This window comes from Protomyctophum parallelum (genome assembly GCF_964188405.1).
Source record: "Protomyctophum parallelum genome assembly, chromosome: 19".
Classification (NCBI taxonomy): domain Eukaryota; kingdom Metazoa; phylum Chordata; class Actinopteri; order Myctophiformes; family Myctophidae; genus Protomyctophum; species Protomyctophum parallelum.
Genome location: NC_139717.1, coordinates 23,401,046 through 23,426,171, shown reverse-complemented (window position 1 = coordinate 23,426,171; position 25,126 = coordinate 23,401,046). Strand labels below are relative to the sequence as shown.

At 43.3% G+C, this 25,126-nt stretch overlaps 1 protein-coding gene across 1 annotated transcript in view; it reads left to right on the top strand.

Moving 5' to 3' along the window:
- Positions 1 to 8,777: 8,777 nt before the first annotated feature.
- The window catches only part of cnih3 (cornichon family AMPA receptor auxiliary protein 3), a gene marked incomplete at both ends in the record, with an annotated part of 89,394 nt that continues 73,045 nt past the window's right edge, over positions 8,778 to 25,126 (top strand). Inside the window, one exon of the mRNA XM_083789731.1 lies at positions 8,778 to 8,855. Within this exon, the coding sequence (XP_083645857.1) occupies positions 8,778 to 8,855 (78 nt within the window). The remainder of the gene's footprint in view (positions 8,856 to 25,126) is intronic.

Genomic DNA, 25,126 nt, shown 5'->3' with positions numbered 1-25,126 from the left:
TCCAGTGGCTGATGACTGCTTGTATAGAGCAGGGGTTCTCAACATCTTTGGCTGGGGACCCCCGGAAATGCATTGACCATGTCTCGTGACACGGGATCGGCCTTCATATAGCTACATAAAACATATGAAGTTAGTTGGTAATGTTTCAAAACATATTTTCACAGTAATACATGTATAACTTTGGTTCTCAAACAGGAGCATAATTTGAGGTCCATCAAACATGGACCTGGAAACACAAACGTGCTTCTTGTCTGCAACAATTACGTTTATTAGCCATTTTCACAACACGGCATCCTTATTTTGGGCATGTAGGCCTTATAAATGAAAATTACATATCGGATGTACAAGCTCACAACATGTTGCATTGCGATGCATTGTGAGCTTGTAGAACTTCTATACTGTAAGTGGTCACTTTTTGCCACACCCTAGATTTTTCTGAAATGTCGCCTCTGTTCTCAAACTATAGCTTTGTCAGGGACCCCCAGGGGAGTCCTCCACATCAAAGAGAGAACCAGTTACTTAAGGCGGTATTATAACTCCACTCACCGAGTATTGGAAGAAGCCCGGAGGGGAATGGAGGTGTCTGCTTTGAAATGTGATGCAGTCCTGAAAATTTTACGAGATTCACTTTATTAACAGCTGTGGGGAAATTGGGTTACCTTTTAATGTTAGTGCTAGAGAATCTAAAAGCCAGTTTGGATCGATGTCAGCAGTGTGATACTAGCCTGTCTCAGAACATTTTATTAATATACACATAACTGTGGTTTTCAAAGGACACAGTTATTTCAATACTGCTGCTACCCTGGCCAAGTGACTTACTTGACTTAATCCTCTTTACCCCGTCGAGGGGCATAGGGCGTCCACCAGAGCTCACTTTCTTCTGGGCCTGTGCTTTTGCTTCCTGCCAGCTCATTCCAATGTCCTTTAGATCCTGGAGAGTGCATGGAACGTCTCCAGGTGTTTCTTGGCCTACCCTGTTTCCTCTTCCCCTGTGGGTTGTGTCCAGGGCCTGTCTTGTGGTGTTATCTGTGTCCTTTCTAAGGGTGTGGCCTATCCAGTTCCACTTTCTCCTTTCTTTTTTCTCCTCCTCCACCCAAGTGAGTGAGGATTAATCTGTCCAGTTCTGTGTATGAGAATGCTGTGAAACTGGTGTGTTCTGGTTTGTGTACTGCCCGGTAATATTTATTGTTTGGACATACGGAGATCGTCTACGTTAACTGATCTTCTTCTTCTTTGTATGCACTTCATGCCATTAATAAAATGAAGATTAAGCTTGAATTTATATCACGCTGCTAGTATTCATACAAACTGATGGGCAACATCCTCCCTAAATTTAATATCTACCATTTCTCAGATGTGAAACATTCACAGCTGTTTATCTCACAGTGGGTGCACTCCTGTCTCGTATGTGTCTTCTTGGGATTTTATTGCTTTCTTCTTTTTTTGTTTGGTTTTGGTGTTTAGTTATGTTTATCCTGATTGTTTACTTATTTGTTAATACTAACATCTCCTGTTCCCTTGTTGTTGAACATGTTACTTGTGTTGTCTCACCCACCCCACTCTGTTACCTTGTTATCTTGTTCCTGTCCCAGTGTGATATTTACCCTCGGTTCTTGCCAGAATAAACACCTTTAAGATATGACCAGACAGTGGCCTTGTGGTTAGAGTGTCCGCCCTGAAACTGGGAGACTGGGGTTTGATCCCTGCTTGGCACTCAGCATCAATGGGTTGGATTGGGGGGGATAAATCAACTAATCATATTATTCCCGAGAGCACAGCTGCTGCTCACCGCTCCTTGGCTGCGGCTCACCGCTCCAAGAGATTGGTCAATTAAATGTGGAGAACAAATTTCACTGCAATAACGTGTGACAAATCGTATGATGTTTTGCTTTTTGGGTCCTATATTCCTAATTCCTGACAGTTTAGACACAAACCAATGGTAAATAGGCCTACCAATTGACAGAACACTATTGCAGGGGATTTGGGCACATTTTTGGGGGGGCGCTACCCACACATTTGGCTGTGTAGCTCATTCCACGAATGCCTGGTCCTTATGTAGCCCCTAGACGGAGGCAGACGTAAAGTGATACAGGTATTTAAGGCCTTTCTGAACAGGCACGTAGCAGATCACCAATCTGTGGGTCCTCACACCACACAGCTGATGTGCTGTGAGGAGGATGTTTGTGTGCAGCTACTGACCTGGTAAATTATATTTCTGTCAAGGTTGCCCAATTGTTTTGGGTGTGACCGCTGAGGCATGTGAGAGTAATGTGGAGACAGGAGTCTTGTTGTGATGTAGTATGCAGTAACCATTGAAAGGAGTTTGCCTGGGTGAAGCCATTGAGGGGTGCCTTATGTTTTAAACCTATGAGTTATCTGGTCTATGTGGAACAAGCGGCACCATAAGGACCGCTGTTCCTTTCCCTTCCTTATTGCTATGAGTTGTGTTTTGTTGTTTGATAACCATTCTCCCATTTATATGCATTTAAAATAAAGTATGTTATAATTTTGTACCCTACTCTTTGGTCTCGTTTTCAAATACGTATTTGCAGGGTTACACTGTCTGTAACACAGCTGTAACTCAAGAAATAATGTTAAGTTTACAAACTTTTTGTGAGGAGTTTGTTGACCATACAGCAATAGAAAAGAGAATGGCTCCATCTGCTGGCCGTATGCTTATACTGCAGTTGCCCTTTTCCATCACTGCATTGTAAATTCTACAAAATCAATAGACCCGGCTCTATCAGCAGCAGTAGGCTTAATATTTACCTGGTACTCATTTCAACACATTTCTTGTACTACTCATGTTTTCCTGCATAAAACACATGAAACGGAGGGGGAAAAAGAAGAAAAATATGTAGCCTACAAGTAACGACTCTAAGTAACAGGGGGTCTTTCTTTTCGTATAATACTGTCCTCTACTCAAATGTGTTTAGCACCACTGTTCATTTGGCTGAATCGTGTTTAACATTTGCACACGTTCAGAGTTACAGAAGCCATGAATGAACACTGAGAGGTTGCTTACCCATAGTGACAGAGAGAGGAGTTGAACTTGTAGAAGGCTGGACTGTACTCGGGGGAGATGTATGGTCTGGTTCCAATCACTGCATGATGATGGTCTAAAAGAGAGACTGTCAGCGGAAACGGAGGAAGACGGGTTCCAAATCTTTTCCGGGTCAACAATTTCAAACGTGTTTGTGGCCCACCCATCTGACCACTTAACACAGTATCCATTACACTGCCGTGTTAATAATGGTCATAGAGGTGGGCAGCTGTGTGCATTTTCAGAGCATGTTTATTGATCAATCAATCGATTGTGTTCTGGCTTGGATTAAATAAATCAACATACTTTTAACCCATTTAGGCCTGAAGTCGAAATAAAAAAAACGTTCGCTATGAAATAATATATATTCAAAGATGTGTGCCGCATTTTTACGATTTAAAAAAAAATAGCAGAAATTAAGCTCGCTATGAGCTTGTAGATCTGCTATTTTTCAATAGCTAAAGTATTAACATAATGCTTAGTTAAAACCTAACACAAAATGTTCAAGGTTTTTAAGTTTAGATTTTTTTTTCAATTATTATTAATGTTAGTCTTTTTCCAATGATGTGGCGGGGGCTGAGACCGAGGAAGCAGAACTCGGGATATGTTGCAAAAGAATCTCGCAATACGACAGGGCTCCGTTTAATGGACTTAACTGTTTTTCCCGCTGTCTGTGAAGGCTGCAGTGCTGTGAAGCTGAGAGCGCCTGGCGGCTGGCCGATGAAGCCCAGGTGAAGAAGGCCTCTCTGTGCGGATGGCCATGAGGACCCGACGCTGGCTGAGGTGAGGGTGATACGTCCACTCCTCTGTAGACACCATATTGGATTCTATACACATTAGAATATTGAGCTCAAATTAGTTTGTGGGTCCACGTGATTCATATTGTCACTGTTGGGCAGAAACCTGTACAGTGTGGTTTCTTTTCAGAGGGGGGTACCTGCATTCTGAATGGTAGAATGTAATTCAAACACAAGCTCTTGTTAATACCTTCCATTCATTCTACAGTATAGCCTAGGGATATTTCACTTACATCAGTTTAGGTTTAGGTATGTTAGGTTGTACTGTATAAGACCCACAGACAGACTAGACTTGGCCACATTCAACACGCTTTCCTATTTTGGGCACTGCCATAATAGGTGAAAATGTTCGAATTGAAAGTATTTTTGAAAAACTTGCATAAAGCTAGAAGATCTACAAGCTCTCATAGATAACAATTCGGTTTGAGCTCAACTATTTTTGCCAATTGTTATATTTAATAACGGTTTTAATTCATCAATAAACATGGGGAAAAAAAGAAAATTGGAGACGCAAAGTTTCTGCACAGACATTATACTATATACAATATACTATATGCGACAGACAGCGACTATATGCAGAAAGACAATGTAAATGAGCTTTCCCTGTGGTGCTGCTACTGTACTCACGTGGGAAAGCCCTCAGTAGACGCCTGTCTTGTGGGAACTTGGCGTCTTTGATGTGAGGGAAGGGGGCGTCACTGTAGCATGGAGAGGCCAGCCAGCGGCGACGGGACCGCCAGTCAAGGTCACACCTGAGTGGTCAACGGTCAGGCTAGAGTCAACATGGATGGCTCTCCACAATAAAGTTAAAGTATACTGGAGTACTTGCTTTTAAGTACAACATCCTATTTTGCAAAATTTTGCAGTCCAAGTAGTGAATGAGACATTAACCCCAAGTGAAGGAGTTTAAGTATCTCAGGGGTGATGGAGATTGGGAGGAGATCAGCCAGAGAATCGGAGCAGCAGGGGCGGTATGCAGTCGCTGTACCGAAAAGAGAGCTGAGCCAGAAGGCAAAGCTTTCTACCGAGCAATCTTGGTTCCTACTCTCACCTATGGTCAAAGTGTGCGTCATGACAAAAAGAATAAGGTTGCGATGGGGAGAGAATCCAAAAATACATATACTCAAGTAAAGCACAGATAGGGTACCGGTAATCAAAAAAGTACAGTACTCAAGTAAATGTAATGAGCTACTGTCCACCACTGTGTTTAAACACATTTTCCTCTCAATGTCCGAGGCCATTCCTAAGATACCCCAGCATATGAGCAGGTGTCATGAGAGTTCACCGACACCGTTGCTGTGGAGACTGCACTGTCTAGCTTCATTTATTTAATTATCCTATCTCTGTTCCTCCATCATCCATCCTCTCTCCTTCATCACTGTCTGTATCTGTACCTTGCTCTGTCTGTCTGACCAACATACTGTAACTGCTTTAGTAGGTGCATGGTTAAGACTTAAGACACATGTAAAAGTTGAAAAATGTTTTTGATTTGATTGAATACTTGAATGTAGTTTGCAAATAGTAGACTGACTGGTACGATTATACAATGGTGCTAAAAGGATTAAAAACCAAGAAATTATCACATAGTGATATTTGTCAGGTGAAAGAAGCTCTGTCTCCGTTGTGTTCTCCCCCCCTCATAATGATTATTATTCTAGTAACGTGTATGTTTCTGTGTCACAACCTCGCGGCCGTTGTTTGTGTTCGTTTCCCACGTTCTGTGCGTGGTTCAATGACTGTGTTTTGTTGTGCAGATGTTGTCGCTTCGAGGCTGCGGTGGTAAAGCTTGCTTGCTGCGTTGCAGAAATCAGCCCTTTTGCCGTGCGTGTGGCATAGCTTGGAGGCAGGCAATCATACTACACTCCCATTGGCTTAGGCAGGCAGCGTGTGTGGCAGCCAATCAGGCTAGGCCGTCAGTATGACTAGGTGATGACGATGTCGTCTACATTTCATGAGCGATCGTTAGTCAGGTTTCACCAAAAAAGCCTTACAGTTTTAGTAGTCCGTTTTAGTAGGAGATTTGTTCCCTCAGCCATCGCGGCATTAAACAAACTGCCCCGCCTATAGGATGGTTCTGTATACTGTGGGGACCTCACGTTTTTGTATTGTCTTGGTGTTTTGTGCTATGCAATGGTAGAGTCTGTTCTCCTATACGGCAGTGAATGCTGGACCCTGAAGCCAACCCTGCAGAAGTCTCTCGATGGGTGCTACACCAGAATGCTGCATGCAGCACTCAACCATAAGAGTATCTTGCAAGTATGATCGAACCCTACAAACCCTCCCGCGCACTCAGATCAGCCAACGCAGGGAAGCTGGAAGTACCCTCACTAAAAACGCCGGGACAACGCTCCACACGTCCCAAACTCTTCTCCCTTCTGGCTCCAAAACTGTGGAATGCACTTCCCATTGCAGTCAGAACTGCAGCATCACTCCCAATCTTCCGCCGTAGTCTGAAAACCCACCTTTTCAGACTCCATCATGGCCCATAGCACTTACCCCACCCCCTTAGATAGCATTTCTGTAGACTTAGATAGCATTTGATACAGATACAGCATGTTATGTAGACAGCACTATAATTGCATTGTATGTAGTCATAGCACGTCATAGTACATATGTATGTATAGCTTAGTAGTATAGATGTATAGTTTATATGTATAGCTTCATTATATAGATATTCCACTGTTACTTTCTTAGCTTACGCATGTTTCTTGATAAATGTTTTTATGTGATGTATTCCCATGCTTTTTTGTTCTTGCTTAATGTAAATCGCTCTGGATTAAGAGCGTCTGATAAATGCCTAAATTGTAAATTGTAAATTGAGTACACATGTTACCAACACAAATCTGTATGATGGAATGCCAAGGTTGAGCCAGAAAATAGCAGCCAGGAGAATGAGACTAGCAGGACACTGCCAAAGACACCAAGAGCTGCCAGCCAGTAAACTAGTGCTGTGGGAACCAACACACGGGCACCGGTCACGAGGAAGTCCCACATTAACATACCGGTATGTGGATGTACTCAAGAACGACGCAGGAGTGCAAAGCACCTTAACGAACTGGCCAGATGTATGGAGAACCGGGATGACTGGAAGCAACGATGGAGGGTTCGTCTAAGGACGACCTAGAGAGAGTGCTCTGTGTTGTTTTTGATGTGGGTGTTTGAACAGACTGTGAAGACGAATATCCTTCGGGTCAATAAAGATTATTATTATTATACATACTGTATACATTAACACCACTATTATTCATGCACAGATTTAGCTGAGCCTGTAGGCCTATAGGCTATTATTATGCCTATATGTGGTTGTGAAAAAGTTCCAGTGCCCATTCATATCATCCTATAGGAAAACGTTTGCTATACTTACTCCGTCAGGTTGGGTTTGATGTATCGAATATGAGGTCTATATTCTTGTAATGCATAGCCTACATTATGTGAAGTATGCATGTCTTTAATATATAGTTATTTGGTTAATTGGAAATATGAAAATAAAGCAAATGACACCAGCCAAAAGTCAGCTAAGCTTATCCTACTTGGCAACAGGGTGCATATCAGTCCGTTGCTAAAACGAACTTCCACGTGACGTTGAGGGGAGAGTCAACATAGCCTATACGGTCACTCCGGAATTGATGACCTAACGAATAATGTGACTCGACAGCTAGGGTGACGTACTACTATGATGTAATTTAGTTTAATCCAATGAATCAGTCTACATCTTATCAAGTGTTTTGGCATCTCATATGCAGTGAAATATTAATGTCCGAGGATTCTTAAGTTTTGACTGACTGTGAATTTGCAAATCATGGAATTAATTGGTTACACTACAGGATAGAGATACCAATTTCTGTGTAACGTTACCACTGCTGTAGGGCAGGCTATGCCGTGATCCAAACACTTGGCGGCGCCAATAGATCACTCTCTTTCCTTCTGTTGCCTAGATAGTGAAGGATTTCATCTTTTTTAGATCATTGATAGTCGTTTTTCTACATGTTTTCCCCCTCTCCCCCTTAGGCTATATTGGCTTTTGCTTCTTGGTGTCTTTTCATTTGTGTGTCATGCATTCTTTGGCTTTGTGGCTACGCGGCTGCTGCGGATTTATCTTTTTGCATCCTTAATTGCGTTCACGAGTTAATCCAATCTTTTAAAATATAAGCAATTAGCATAGGCCTACTGACGAGTTAGTATAGGCTAAATATGTAAAATATCAATCAGTGGGGAACATATAGCCCGTATAGAATGTGTGTTTCTTAATGTTTCGACTTCGAGCGAAGCTGCGCCTCTCGGCTTTGCGCGCACGTCTTTTAAATCCACCTGTTAAAAGCGCCTTCCCTGCGCTGGAGCCGATAGGTGTGTCGGGGGAAATAAAACAGCCTCTTTACGCTTTGTGCCAGCTCAAGTGGGAGAAGTGGCGAGGCGCTCATGTCGTAGCAGCATCATTGCGCGTTGCATGCGTGCAGCAGTGTTGCGTTCTGTTCCCGTAGCCGAATGGATTACCCACGCCGCTGACAGCTGAAATTCACATCTCTCCGGATGGTTTTGAGCATAACCTTGGTTTCAATTTCCACCAGTCCTCGGTGTGATTTGTGTGCGTCTGGTCTGTGATTTAAATTGGTAATCGTTGGAGGACATTTATAGTCCTGTCAACTCAAGTCTACTGGGCCAACTGGACTGTTTCCCCCCCCCCAGTCACAATCTCAGCGTAAACACGCATCGACTTCAAAGTGAAGAGCATCGTGGACGCGCGCAGCTCGCCTGGAGACTCTCTCTCTCTGCAACAAATTGTTGCGAACACTCAGGGGACAAATTGATGGTGCTGTCACCGCCTTGACTCGACGTGGCACCATGAGAACTTTATTTACAACATTGTTTTAGATGTGATTAATTTGGACTCGTAGTCGTCCTTCTTTGGAAATAATATCTATCGTTTCGCCCCTTCAATTATGTTCACTTTCGCTGCCTTCTGCTACATGCTGTCGTTGGTTCTCTGCGCTTCCCTGATCTTCTTTGCGATATGGCACGTAAGTAGCTTGGAATGCACGATTAATCTGATTATTTGAGTTTGAACAGGACCAGTTGTGTAATAATGGACGTGCTATATGGTGTTGTAGCCTACGCGCGTAACTGTGCGTAGTAGACTATACCTGTCTGTATACACCCAGATAGCCTACCTTTCAGCATTGCATTGCCCATCTGGGCCGTCTTTTAACAACCCGTTTGTTCCTCAGACAGATATTGCAGGCCCTTTGGTATTTGGATAGCCTATTAAGACTTTAAATTACTGCAGGTGCGCACCTGTATCTTGAGCTGAAATGAGGAGAGTTGTATTTGATTCTGTTTATTAATATTTACATTATTTTTTCTTTCTATATCGTTCTACTTCAGACAGTGCTCAAGCTCAATATAATGTGCACATGCATGCGTGCTGCCATGCAGACTATACATGAATTAAAAGACTCTTCCTTCCAGACCAATTAGGAAATGGCACTGGTAGTGCTGATTCTCTTCTATATCCCCCCTCCCTGTTTCATCTCGCTGCTCCCTCGCCCTTTCATCAAGCCCTCTGCTCAGCACAGCAGTCAGACCAGATCACCCATATGACTGGCTGGCATTATGATATTGAAATAATCTAATTATTTGCAGCCTGCCTGCCTCATTCTCTGCAGCATGTGTCTGTCTCCTCTCTCCTCTCCGTCATGGTAAAGGGCCTTATGTAAAGACAGATTTGGGTCAGGTCTTCCAGCCTATTGCCCTGGGCCTGCCTTTTGCATGGCAACAACAGACTTGAACATGACTGATCCTGGGCTCCAAGTCTGTCAGCTAATGGGGCTGCCTGTATATGTCTGTTCAGACTAGAGATGGTACTATGAACAGACTAAGGAGGCAGAGTATGGTGACTATACGGTCATGATAATAATGTTGGCATGCATGAAAAGAGTACAAAAGACAAATCAACAGTGAACTATAGAGATTTTGAATGATCTGTATATCGCAATGAATGATTTATGCACAGGAAGTATAATAAATAGACCAATATAAAGTGTTTAATGACACTTTCTCCCCTCCCATTTTTCTTTTTTTTAAGTCACTTTCTTAAACCATAGACTTTGTTGACTGGAGTGCCCCAGGGCTCCATACTTGGCTGCTATATATGTCAGCTATAGCCCCTGACCCTCTTAAAGCCCTTGGAGATTTCTTTTTCTTTATCTTTTTCTTGTGGCATTTGGGTCATGCATGCATCAGCACACCTGCCAATACCTATAGCCCTACATGCATGGTGGCACTGTTTAGAATTCCATTACTCTGACACAATAGGTAAAGGATGGATAAGACAGACAGACTGATGAACAAATAGGCCAACATTAGCCTCTTCCATATCTCTGATGCACATTTGGGAGAACTCACAGCGAATCACAATGCAACACAGTATATTCTGAAGCTTCAGCAATAATCTGCGGCGGGCTTTATTTTGCATACTGCTTAAGATGGCAGAAAGAGTGGAGCTGCATCCTCCAGTGGTTCTGTTTCACACGGAGACACATATAGACATGCAGCATGATAAGCCTCCTCGTTGCAAATGAACATAATTAGAAGGAGGCTCAGAGACTGTCAGGTGGGGATATACGTTGAAGGGCCACGTGAACGTGCCTCAGGGGTGCCTCGATGCTGCATGGCCAAACCTGGCAGGCAGGTCTTCAAATGAGTCCTCTTTTTGTTCTATTATTTAAAATAAATAAATTTATTTGGAGCCTCTGAGAAATGACATCTGATGGCAAATATTCGAGTCCACTTGATGCAGTGAGTCACCACATTGATCAAAAATGGCAACTTTTCCTTCCCTGGCTGGGGTGTGGATAAAAAGAGCGTGGGCGCTGGGAAAATCTACCTGCGTAAAATGGAGGTATAATAAATATGAGAGACCATGCTTCTGTGAGCAAATGAGTCTGAAGTTGATATACGTAACTTTGTGTGCCTATGTTGCGCACTTATAATCTGCAGATCTACAAGCGTTGTGAGCTTAGTTGTAGATGAGCTCTTTGTCACCAACTATAACTGAGGCTTGACAAGGCAGAAGGTGTCAAACGGACACACATGAGACAATGAGGCATGAGCAATGAGTTATGCTTCCTTTTTACGTATTACCCCTCATGTCACCTGGCTGGAGCGTGAATGACTGATTAATGAAATATTATACCCATACATATAGACAGAATTATGTCACTGAATGGGTGGAATCAATTAATCACAGTGTTCAGACCATTAACACATGTCTGCCTGCCTTATCTGCTGTCTGGTGTGTCTCATTTCCTGAATTCCACAGATAAAACACTCACCTGCTTGTTTTTAACTCTATAAAATATGGCTCTCTCTCGAGCTTGTCCCATAGCTCTTATTCCCACAGACATTTCCCACAGATGACTTGACTTTGTCCGACGAATGAGGGATAAAGGGAAGGACACAAGGGGCTATCTTTGGAACAGACATTACCATTAATCACTTCTTTTTTTCCTAGCTGGCCATCACAGGTTCCACTGCACAAATCCCCAGTGTTAGTTTTACTCTGAAAGTGTAAGAGTTGAATTGACACTGAGGATTTTGAGCGGTGCACATCGCTCCTTTAAATGGCTGTGTGTCCCTGTGTCAGTCTGTCCGTATGTGTGTCCGTTTAGAGTAGGACCCATCGACCCCTTACGACCTATTGACCCCTGCAGATGCCAGGCCATTCACATAAGCACTCACCCATTGACCACTGCATCACGCACGCAAGCGTACACCCCCCTCTCTGGAGCTATTGTCCTACAGCCGGCCCTCCAGTGTGTCCCTGAATGAGTCGTTTCTTGGATTACATTTTGTAATTATAACAGCGATCAGTGACGTGGCCGTAATCGGCCGTAAATAAAGGTTGTTTTGATTAGAATCTGAGATAATCAGAGAGACTTTAAGTCCTGTTGGTTGTAGTCCAGGGCCTGTCTCGTTGTTATGTGTTTCCTCTTCCCCTGTTGGTTGTAGTCCAGGGCCTGTCTCGTTGTTATGTGTTTCCTCTTCCCCTGTTGGTTGTAGTCCAGGGCCTGTCTCGTTATCTGTTTCAGGGCCTGTTTCCTCTTCCCCTGTTGGTTGTAGTCCAGGGCCTGTCTCGTTATCTGTTTCAGGGCCTGTTTCCTCTTCCCCTGTTGGTTGTAGTCCAGGGCCTGTCTCGTTATCTGTTTCAGGGCCTGTTTCCTCTTCCCCTGTGGGTTGTAGTTCAGGGCCTGTTTCCTCTTCCCCTATTATATGATAATTGTCTGCTTTTCCAATGCATGTTATTATGCACGAGTGATGTCAGTGCATGCAAAATCCTATGAAGTGACTTTGAAGTCAATGTGAGCACTTCCGATTCATGTGGGAGGTAATGGGTCTGATTGGCAGGGGGACTGAGTGATTGCTGCCACACACTACTTGACAAATAGAGGGTGTGGTGCAGCGGGGAAGGGAGATGAACGACCTGTGTACTAGTGAACGGGTGGAAGGAAGAGATCTCAAGGGCGCCAGGGTCTGTAGTTGGTGGCAAGGTTGCATCAACTACCGGTAACCTGCAGCCTGAATTTACGAGATGTCAAGCTCAGCCAAGCGCGGAGTAAGTGGCCGTGTCGGGACACTGAGGTGACGGTGACAACAGCGCTGGATGAGTGAGTGAGCCGTCGGTCGACTAGGAACGCATCACGTATGAGTTGTGTTGGATTGCCGGTGGATTACAGTTTAAGGGGTACCCCGAACATTGCGTTTGTACAAAAGGAACTATACTTTCACGGGAGCGTGCTAAGAGGACGGCGGTCGTGGGACTGTTCACGATTCAAAGCGCCTGCCTCGCGTGACGCAAATGTTTTGTTTATTGTTTACAATTGAAGTGGTGATTTGATTTGAGGGGTAACAGACGTTGGGACTTGGTTGGGTTGAAAGGGGATTGTGGGATTAACTGTTGATTTGTATGTTTATTATTTTGGTATAGGGACAGAAGCAAGTGAAATTGTGTTTGCAGATTTATTTGTCAGTTATTAAATGTGCGTGTTTCATTATTAAGCTAAGAACCTGCCGATCCCGTCTTTGTCCTTTATTTAATAAAGGAAAAATCCTCTTGTGGGCTGTAGTCCAGGGCCTGTCTCATGGTGCTATCTGTGTCCTTTCTAAGGGTGTGGCCTGTCCAGTTCTACGTTCTCCTTTTGATGGTAATGGCTACAGTGTACTGTCCTGTTTTGTGATCCTCCATAACTCATTTTTTGTTTTTGAGGGGCCACAATAGCTTGATGATGTAACGCAGGCATTTGAACCTGTAGCTTGCTTGCTTTTTGGATGTTTCAGAGCCATACAGCAGGACAGATAGCCAGATCGGCCGCAAGATCCTAAATGCCAGCTGTGCTTTGCCGATTCGAAGCTTAATATCCCTGATATAAACCTTAATCAATATAAAAAAAGTAAAAACATTAAAAGACTGAGATCTCCATCCATGGCACTCAATGTGTGAAGTGTTTAGCTCACGGAGTCATAGCCCCCCTCCTATGCCCAGCTTTGAGGGTTTGTGTGTACACAAACATTGGCTGATGATTGGCTGATCACCCCATAGTGATGATTAGATTGGCTGAGCAAAGTATACATATTGAGGATAAAAGTGAGGGCTGAAAAGTGAAGACACCAAAAGTGATTGGCCGGAATGACATTCGTGATGATTTGATTGGCTGAGCACGGAATGTGATGTATGATGTATGATCACATAAGTGTGATTTTTTTTTTTTAATTCTCTGCAACTACCCAAAACAGTCATTGTATTTCCCAAAATAAACACACAAACACACACACACACACACACACACACACACACACACACACACACACACACACACACACACACACACACACACCACACACACACACACATGCACGTGGTTAAATGAACGTAAACCAAAGACATTAATCACAGATGACATATAAAACCTCACAACGCATTCCCATGGCAAATGACACAACAATAGAAAGATTACAGACACAGATGTGCCCTGAGGCATGCTGGGAAGTCTAGGATGTCAGAATATTCACAGGTTAATACAATCAAAGAATTTAAACCATTCATCTTTATGACACACGTGAACAGACCGCTTTGTGTAGCCATAATACAAGTCAGATTTAAGATAATTGAAGGCAACTAGGCAGCATGCATGCATGGCAAGATAAATATTGTGTCACATGAAACTGTAACGTACTGTCAAGTGTGTGTGTGTGTGTGTGTGTGTGTGTGTGTGTGTGTGTGTGTGTGTGTGTGTGTGTACGCGCGCGCTCACACACATGTGACGATGCGTATATTTGTGTACAATGGGCTGAGCAGATACATTTGCACAGGTATCTTGTCATGATGTTATTTCTTTAAAATTGCAGCTGAAACTTGCTTCCACTGTAAATGGTAATGGCATAAGTATGATCATTTATAATGTAGCTAATCCAACACTGTAATGATTCTGTTAGGGTTAGATTACATTTTGTCAAGCTAAGGTTACCTTATTGTTGTGTTTTAATGCAGATTTGCATGTGTGAATTGATTTGACGAGTCCAGCCGAAGAGAATTATTTTATGAACAGAATTGAAACGTCTATGAGTTCCTAATGTCAACTGAATTGTCAGCTGGAGAAGCAAAACAATTATGTGTTAAATAGCTCTATATTCAGATAGCAGTCATTGCTATAGACTAGAGTGTGTGTTCAGTAACTGAAGTCTCTCTAGCTCTTAAAAACAGAAAATAAATCTTTAGGTCGGCATAGAAATTTCATCAAATCAGCAGAGAGCTCTACAGGATACAGGATAAACAAGTCAAATTGGAAATGATGAAACAAAAATAATGAGCTGACAAAACTGGAACAAGGACATTATAAAATTGAAGCTGACAGATAGGTTCTCACTTTGATGAAATTGGTGGCCTAGCGGAAATTTTTATTTTTTATTTATTAAAGAAATGGAGAGATTCAGCGGAGTTCCCTGTTAAGTCCCAAACGGTTTCAGCACGCGTCTACTCACAACCGTTTGGTTGCAAGGAGTTGCATGGCAACCCATTGGTGTGGTTTGGGCTTTACTGAACAAACACAATAGACATTAATGCTACGAGAATAGAGCTTTCCCCTTTTTTCACTGTGGGGACCGTGGTCTTACAATTATTCGTTTAAAAGGGGGGCATATCTTTCCAAAATAAGGGCGTGCCTTTCAAATGTGATTGTTTCACTTTTATATCAGCCGGCAATTTGACATTTGTGATGATTAGTTTGTTCAACAGCCAATCATTGTTGATTGATTGTAGGGTATATTTGGCTTGATCAATTCAGCTCCAACCGATCGGGAACCAGGCCAGCAGCATGGGGTAAAGACTATGCAAGCCCTTGCAGAGACGTCACATAACTGATTTTGCTGCTCATAAACTATATATACAGTATAGCAGTTATTATGTTCAATATATTGAACATGATAACTGTGGCTCTTAAAAGACACGCCTTGGGTGTTTTCGTAACCCATGTGAGCCATAGAGTTATTTATAAACTACAGGGTCATAGAGTAATAAAAGGATAGACTGAACCGGAGCGATAGCCCCCCCCCCCTTCCCCCCGCTATGGATGTTGCTTAGTGGCGTTTTGAAGCACCCGGAAGAACGCTCTGCTTCCGTATTTGACCACCATCAAATGCGGAAGTGCAACCGAACGCTCAATGTTACCCATTTTGACCTGAGATCAGATTCTAAAAATGTCTTCTACATCCTGACAGTTTTCTGAAAAAGCTATGTTTCTATGTCAGACGTTCTGAGCTTCTAGATCTGCTATTTTTCAATAGCTAAAGCATAACATAATGCTAACACCAAAAGGGTTTCCCGCCCAAAATGGGTTAAAGCCCAGCTGCACGGGGTTTCCTCATCATAAATCCACAGGTCTGCCTGCAGTCCGAGTGCTTCAACGCTGGAGAGCCTCACCGGGGGCTTGCTCAGTGGCGATTACCAGCTCAGTGGCCTTGTGGTTAGAGTGTCCGCCCTGAAACTGGGAGGTCGGGGTTCGATCCCCGGCCGGGTCATACCAAAGACTGTAAAAATGGGACCCAGTGCCTCCCTGCTTGACACTCAGCATCAAAGGCTTGGATTGGGGGTCAAATCTACTAATCAAATGATTCCCGAGCGCGGCGCACGCTGCAGCTCACCGCTCCTTGCCTGCGGCTCACCACTCCACGTTACCGGAATTTCACTGCGGTAACGTGTGTGACAAATCGTATGACTTTGACTTTGATTGAAGCACCCAGAAGTCTACAGTCAACAGTGCCCGGCTCGAGTCTGTCACCATAGTCATAATTGATATTTTCCAAAAAAATAAATAAATCTGGTAATTATTCCCAAATACAACAAACTAAAAGCTTGCACTCATGTCTAACGCCACATGTCTATGACGCAGTGCGATCTGCGTGAAACACACAAACAAAAGGTACATTTTGAACAAACGCAGACAGCAATGTATCTTTTAGCTGCTGACAGTATTTTTTCCCCCGTGCTGGGCAGGTTGTGTGGGCGCTCTGTAATCTGTCCACACATCACAGAAAGGAAACGCAGAGGTAAAGTCAGTGACCTATCACGGCCACGAAGCACAGGCGTAAACGACACTTCTGAATACTCATAAATTCATATTCATATTGTACCTCATTGAGTGAATATTAACAGAGAACAGTTCCATTTAGTTTGCTGTTAGAATGCTGAACTGTGATATAGAAAATAGTAGTAGCAGAGTGGCTCACAAGACAACCTCAGCCTAGATGGCCTTAAGTCTAATATCTCCCCCGAGTCATGGGGATATCCCTTTGCCTTAGTGGTTAAGATATTGCTGGCTTTTCACACAGGGGACCCTGTGTTACGATTATTCATTTGAATCATTTCATGATTGTCCAATTCTGTTCTTGTTCAGGATGTTCTATAGAATATATTTGTATTATTTTGAAGTATAAGTATCTTAACCACTTAAACCCAGCATCCTTATCGTAGAAGCTTTTGCTGAAAATGGCAGATCGACAAGCTCGCAACACGTTGCATTTGTGAGCTTGTTGACCTGCTATTTTCAGCAAAAGCCTTTCCCACAATAACAGAAAACACTACTATAGAGCGCTGAGGGATTCCGGTCAACCATGTGGGATTTAAGTGGTTAGATATAACTCAAAATCTACTGATTCAAGAACGTCTTAAAAAAAGAAGAAGAAATAAACCAGCCACTTGACATTACATTGTTCACCTCTACTGTGTAGCAGGGACATACATGCAGAGTGTGTTAGAGGGGCAGGGGCTGAAATCCCGTAAGAGGGCACTTTTGTATAAGAATAGCAGATCTACAAGCTCACAACGCGTCACGCTGCGACGCGTTGAGAGCTTGTAGATCAGCTATTCTCAGGGAGCAACCCAGCACTCTTTAGCTAGTGGAGATTTGAACAAATTTGTTCAACGCAAAATTCTGTATTCCAAGTTCATTCTCCTGAACGCTGCCTTCCAGCATGGCATGGAAAGGAGTGGCATTTGCATTTCTTCCACCATGTAGTAAATGATGCATTCATTCGTGGAGAGGGTTGTTCTACAGACAGGTAAAAGGGCAGGGGCTGAAGTCCCCTTTGATGTCTTATGTGTGCATGTCCCCTGCTGTGTATAGTGTCATTCAGAGGGCTAGTAGGCCTATACCTTTCACACATGACTGCACGTGATTACAAGCCATATAAGGTCACTATATATTATTGGTCACTATTGGTCACTATTTATTCATGGGAAACGAGGTTTGATCTACAGTCATTTGTGGGATAATATCATTGCAAGACAACATCATGCTCTTTAGTGGACGGAATGACTATAGGGAAGGACCTTATAGCGTTCACAAGTATAGGCTATTATATAGTATACACACCTGCTGCCATGCTCATGCACCTTTATAGTACCTTATCTCAGCCTCAGGTGTATGTGTAAATGTAAATGTGTAATGGGTACATTTTTGACATATTAGATTTTTGATTTGTTTCTTTTTCTTGATCTACTCCCCCCCCCCCCCCCCCCCCCTTCTTCACTTTCTTTTCTACGAAAAAAATAATAAATAAATAACAATACAATCGGAACTATCCACAAAAACAAATTTCACCCACTCTTTTTACTTAAAATCTAAAATCTGCGACGTGACGCCGATTCTAATTCTGGAATCAAGCTGCTCACCTCATGGAGTGAGATGCCACCACTCCTGGGAGAGCTCGCATAACCGATTAAGGGGCCTTTTTAATTAACCCATTTTTGGCGGGAACCCCTTTTGGTGTTATTATGTTATGCTTTAGCTATTGAAAAATAGCAGATCTACAAGCTCATAGCGCGCCACCGAGTGGCGCATGACCAGACGGTGCATGACCAGACCCAGGTTGTGGTTGAGAGATTCCCTTCCCTGCGAAACCACAGCCACTAATGTGTTCAAAGCATCATTAAGCCAGGGGAGCGAGCCAAGTGCCCGTTCCGGCGCACCGGTGATGTATGTGAAAGCCCTGTGGCGTAGATATGATGTAGAGGTTCCCCCCAAGCATAGCAGAGGGCATAATGTCAAGTTGACATCATTTAGTCGACCCAGTTGGGAGTCCCATTATGGTTGACTTGGCTGTTGTTTCGGATCACAGTGTTCTGTGTGTGGGCGACACGAGCAAACAGGCAGGCAGCAACTCTCTTGTGAGAGTTGGAAGTTTTTTTTACTTTCCTTCACCCTCCAACTGCGTTATATTTTGTTCACTTTTATTACTGTGCAGAAGTACACAGTAAAGTCCTACTGTAAGTCTTAATTTAACGACAATCAACACAAACACATTATTTAGAACACACCCAAATGACGGCGTACTGTACGTGTTTAATCAATTATTCAATCAAAGCAAACGGCTTTAACAATTATTAGTTTGCCTCTTCTACAAAAATAAAAGTTACAAGGCTGCATTCTGTCGTGCGTGCCAAACTGTCATTCTCTTTTATTATGTATCCGTACTTGTATTATCTCCCACCACGGAGTAACCTCGCGTCAGACTATCCAGCATATCCACCTTGGAGGAAGGTCTGGTTTACCTTACCTAAAAGCTAACACAACTTGATGCACATTGGTTTGTTTTAATTAGGCAGCATTAGCTAGCATTCCAGTTCTCATTCCTCCCCTGTTTGTGCCTCCTCCTCAGTGTGTCTGCTCCCACGCTGAGATTTTGACATCTTCGGGACAGTCACAGGTTTAGCAGAGGTGCCATGTGAATAATTTCTCATGCTGAACTCTCACGGTATACTCTCATCCTTGACACTGTCTCCTCACTAACGGCTACACTACTTGCCTCCTCAATATCCGTGTACGAGAAGGAAAGTTTTCAGCGAAACTCAGCGTAACTGTAAAATTATATATTTTAAGGAAGTATTAATAATAATATAATAATATATAATATAATTATAATAATATAATAAATAATATTTTTAGCATGGTTCTAATGGCTCACACGACAGTGAAACAGGTAGATTAATACAAAACAAAGTCAAGGACATCTTCTTTTAACCCATTCTGACCGGGCACCCATTTTGGTGTCGGCATCATGTTATGCTTTAGCTATTGAAAAATAGCAGATCTACAAGCTCATATCGCGCCACCGAGTGGCGCGATACGAGCTTGTAGGTCTGCTATTTTTGAAAAATCGAAGAACGACTGACATTTTTTAAATCTGATCTCAGGTCAGAATGGGTTAATCAGACCAGTGTGTGTCCAGCGGAAACCTCGTATGAATCTGATCTCAGGTCAGAATGGGTTAATACCCCAGTGGTATAAGTGTTTCCTTATTATGAAATAATAATAATAACTCTTAAGACGAGTGATTCATGTCAAGGACAACCAAATTGATATGTATGATGTATGAAATGATTTTGTGCCAATTGTGCCCATAAGAGAAGTTTGGTCAACATATTTTCTGATGTTGTCAATACGTTTTTGAAAAAGCACACAACGCATCTCCCCGGACCCCACATTGAGAAGAGAACCAGCAGAAAATGCATGAATGTATTCTTTGACCAAAGGCAAACTAAATGACCAATGTGTATCGACTGTCTTCATCAGGGTCTCTATCACAATTATTTGACTATTTACAGTGCTAATACAGTTGTATGCTATAGATACTGTAGGTGAAAAATTGAATTATGTTGCTCTCCTCTCAGAGATGGGATGATTATTCACCCACTGGTCGAGCCAGGAGGGAGAATAATAGCGACGCTGTGGTGTCAAGGCCAAGTTGCCCCAGGGAAGAAAGAGCCAGGCAATAAGTGCCCTACAGGGCATAGACCAGGGAGCAGTGGAGTATATGGCCTGTAGCTATGGGGTACAGCTAGTGTGGTGTGCCAGCACTAGGGAGTTGAATCTGAGACAAATGGGCTACACAGAGGCAGTGGAGTGAATGCACATGTATTGTATTCTAGATGAGATATAGGGGAGGGTCCCCCCTGGAGACTAGACAGGAACAAGCTGCACCAGCTCCAAGCAAAGGATATGATAGAGTTTGGGCAAGTCCCCTCTGTGAGGAGAATCCAGGTCTGTTTAAGATCAGGTTGAGCATGCATCATGGGCCTTCTGTATATGGCAGATCTTTTCTGACAAGCACTATAGTAGTTGCAGTCCTGTAGGAGTTTTGGTGAGGTGTATAGGGTTTGCCAAGGAGGCTAAAGGCTCATACATAGTCTGGATTTTCGGTGGTTAGGTGACCACTGAACTACAACATGACGTCATGAGCCGCGGTGAAGAGCAAACCACCGCCACCGCCCCAGCCCTTTTCTCTGTTTTTACTCGCCACCGCTCAACGTTATTTCAGCTCCGGTGGTCACCTCACCACCGAAAATCCAGACTATGAAATTATGAATAGGCCTTTAGCGTGTCGACAAGGTTGAGCTTGAGGTGGCTGATGTAGACCTACTAACTATACAACTGGATATATATATAGAACTCGTTATATACAGTATTTCAGCAAACAAGCAGAGATGCACACCTCACCCCCCTGTGCCAGAAATGTGATAGTTAGTCATCATTATCAGGAACAGATGTGGGATGTGATGACAAGAGAGTTGCTTTAATGACATAGGAGGGGGCCTCAGACAGGACTGATGCAAACCTTCCATAAGACAATAAGTGCAGGGTAATTACCCTCACCATGGTTGTAATGAGGCATATTATCATTAACTTATTCATAAGGCTATATAGGATCACAACCTGGTATTTCTTCATCTCTATTGAGGAGCTACAGAATAGACTGTGAAACTGTCAATGATACAGAACAGGCTGGAAAATGGATCAATATGGATTTGGGTTTGGTTTGTTGACAAATTCCTAGTAGGCTATAGGCACAGCTCTACAAACGGCAGCGTAAAATTCTACAGTTTCGGCATGAGTAATCTCTGTAGAGCAGGCTGTGTTGAAGCGACATTAATTAGGGTTAAAGTTTCCCAACAAGCTTTATTAAACGTGCTCACTCTCGATATATAATTTCCAGAAACTGTAAAGCTTGTTTTGATAGCCTTCAGAGTATAAAGGGATCAGGTGTGAGAAGAAATGCCGTGACATTTCTCAGAGAAACCCAGTGATTTGTAAGGAAACGGCAAGGCTTTCTAGCGTCATGCGCTGCAGGTTAATGGCAGTGATGTGAGGTTTAGTTGAGTTAGCTCAGCAATCGAACCGCGAGTTCATTAACCCCCACTAGCACCCCATCCATCATCCTGACTCCACTGTTTCTATTGTTCTACCGAACAACACACATACTGTACAGGTATATAATAGTGACCCCCGTTTGGCCCCCGTCCCCCTTCTCTACCCCGTCATTATCTCCATCCACTCTACATTTTCCTTTTTGCACAATTTGTCGGTTTCTGATTTATTGCGACCGGTTAGTTATTTTGAACATAATTCTCTCAGCAATTGAGTGAGCAAGCAGCTTCATTTATTGTAGTAAGTGTAAAATAATAAGAAATGCCATATGCGATTTCCGAAGGGACTTCCATATCCTCCATTGACTTCCATTGATATTTATTGCATGTAAGGGGCCTCGGAGAAACCCCCACGGGAAAACGGACTGAATGGGCAGAATTGATGCATGCTGGACAACAATCACTATTGACAGCACAGAAAATGCACAGCAGCATTTGAGGCAATGATGCATATTGACATAAATGTTATTGTTTATTTTCTGTTTTTTTTAGAATGTAATTACAATGAACTAGTTGTGATTACAGATGCATTATGTGCTTCTAATGCACTTATGAGGCCTTTTCTCTTGATGATGTCTTAAGTGTTTCCTTAATTTCCTGTGGACAGAAGAGATTTCCTTTTTTGCTCAGTCTAGTTAATCCATTTTGGGCGGGAACCCCTTTTTTGCTTTAGCTATTGAAAAATAGCAGATCTACAAGCTCATAGCGTGCCCTTGAGTGGCGCGCTACGAGCTTGTAGGTCTGCTATTTTCGAAAAATCGTTAAAATGTGGCACAAATCATTGAATATATATTTCAGAGCGAACATTTTTAACACAAATATTGGCTTCTGGGGGGTCCCTGGAACTACATATTTTGAGATGGGGGTCTGTGGCCCAATAGAGATAATTCTGGGGGTCCTTGACATGAAAAAGGTTGAGCACCATTAACATAGAAACATGGGTTTTTCAGAAGAAATGTAGGATTCAGAAGCCTTATTTTTAAATCGACCTCAGTCCAAAATGGGCTAACCAATATGCCAGGGGTATTTCTGAACAACAGGGAAATGCCCTTCTCCATTCGTTTTGCCGTCCACCAAGGTGCTGTGTGGAGATACAGGCCTAAACAGAATGTGTTTAGTGCTTCAGGTGAAAACACAGACCAACCCCCCTGCACACATCTGTAGCCAATGACCTCCACCAAGTCTGCTCGAGGGAGGTTAGCTGGTTTCATGTTTCAAAAGTAGCGGGGGTTGGGTTTCAAAAACTATCACGAGGAAATTAAACACAGTCAGTGCTGTTTCACAAATTATAGAGCATGGAGAAAATGTGTAAATGTGTCACAATGTACGAATAACATTATCATTCTATTTCATAACTCCAACCCCCCCCCCCCCCCCCCCCCCCCTCCTCCGTGTTGCACCCCATCTCAGTTAGCCTGAGGCTGGTCTCGCTGCCAGTGCTTGCCTGGCTCACTGTACTGCTTTCCAAAATTCAGCATTAATCCCCAAACAGGGTATTCCCTTCTATTACATCACCAGTCCCTGCAGTCAGCCATGTGTCAGAAGCCTGCTTCGTGCCAGCTAGCATGGCAATTTTAGCAAGCGTTAATTGACCCACTTCACATTACTAAACATGACCTGCCACAGATGAACAAAGACTTTCTCGGACGAGGACGGACCGCCTGCTATCCTTGATTGATCCAGCTCTGCCTGTGTTATAGCGCAGGCTAAAGACTTCTCCCCGTTTGTTAAGATCTGGAGCCGGGGACAGCAATGCATAAATATCAATCTAGAGCCTTTCAGTTCTCAATTGCCTGAATGCATATTACGTGGCGCTGGTGACAACAATCTTCAATTGTGTTCCAAATTAGTAGTCCGAGGTTGTCGGGGAAACGGGTGAGTGGAAGATTAACCCACTTCGAGTGTTTTAAAACCCCAATGAATAATTGAGGCGAGACGCTGAATAATTTAAGTGGACTTTTACATTGGAATCGATGTTCCCCAGATTGCTGTTGTTTTTAATGCAATTATATCTCCATGTGAATGCCTTTGAGCGCTGTAGCTGCAACATGGAAAGGTTGCATGTTGGGAAGCATGTTGTAGATTAGAAGGTGCCATACAGTAGTTTCAACTGACAGATGCACAGCACAGACATGCAGTGCTAAACGTCTTGTATATGTACTGTATGCATGCATACGTTAAAAAATACATGCATACATATTTTGTCTTGCTCACGCAGCAACGTTTCAGTTTGACGGCAATGTCGGCTTTTTCTCGTGCTTGAGAAGTACATTGGTTGACAACAATGTGTGTATGCGCACACACACACGCACACGCACACGCCCCTTTCAAGTCGACCAGCAACTACAGAGTCTGTGTTGAAAGACTGTTTATCCACAAACAGTGTGCCAGGCGTAGCAGAAGGTGCCAGTTTGCCGTCTCTGCCAGCCAACCTGGACTTCAAAGCCACTAAACCAAACGTCCACCTCAAAACAGAACGCGCTTCGGGCCAGACGGACACAAAGCCATTGCACACAAATGTATTCTATTTGCAAAGCCACTGTCTATTCCATGCAATTGCAGATGTCGGATCGCTAGCTTTAAAAGGAATGCCGTTTTAAAAAAATAGAAAAGAAAGAAAAATAACAGAAATCCCGGAGTAAGAATTCAGTTTTAGGGTGGATTTTTGCTTTAAGCCCTATACAGAAAATGTCGGTCAACAGTAAATAACCCCCCTGTAGAGTTTGTCTCGTGTGGCATACTACATGATTTACATATAATATATATGTATGTACCCAGCATATTATGCTGTGTGTTAACCCCCTCGTGATGTGCAATACGTCACACTAGCTTTGGTGTTTACAAAGTGTGTGTGTGTGTGTGATACCTTTGTGCGCATGTGTGTGTGTGTGTGTGTGTGTGTGTGTGTGTGTGTGTGTGTGATACCTTTGTGCGCATATGCACTGCATAATTATACAGACCTTCAGTAGGTACATGGACAATGCACGTGCACACTAAAATCTGTGCACCGATGTACTGTATGTATGCATCTATGCATCCATGCAAGCAGTGTGTGTATGCTCACTTGCGATGCATGCTTGCATACTGTGCATGCGTAGTGTTTGCTATGGGGTTTATGCAACCATGACAGTGTGTGTGTGTGTGTGTGTGTGTGTGTGTGTGTGTGTGTGTGTGTGTGTGTGTGTGTGTGTGTGTGTGTGTGTGTGTGTGTGTGTGTGTGTGTGTGTGTGTGTGTGGGTGTGTGTGTGGGTGTGTGTGTGTGTCTCAGTGTCTCATGTCTGCCCATGAGCAGCGGTCCAAAGACTGCCAACACGCTGTAACAGTGCGAGCAATGAGCCAGGATCTTTCCACTGGGAAATAACACGGAGCGCCTGCCTGTCAGTGTGTAGGCGAGCCTGGGGAAATAACCCTCCACCATGTCTCTGATGTTAATTCCCCCCTCTCCCATAACACACACACACACACACACATACATGCACATACACTAACACACATGTCATCGCTTGCATTATCTCTCTCTCTCTCGTTGCCTCTTTC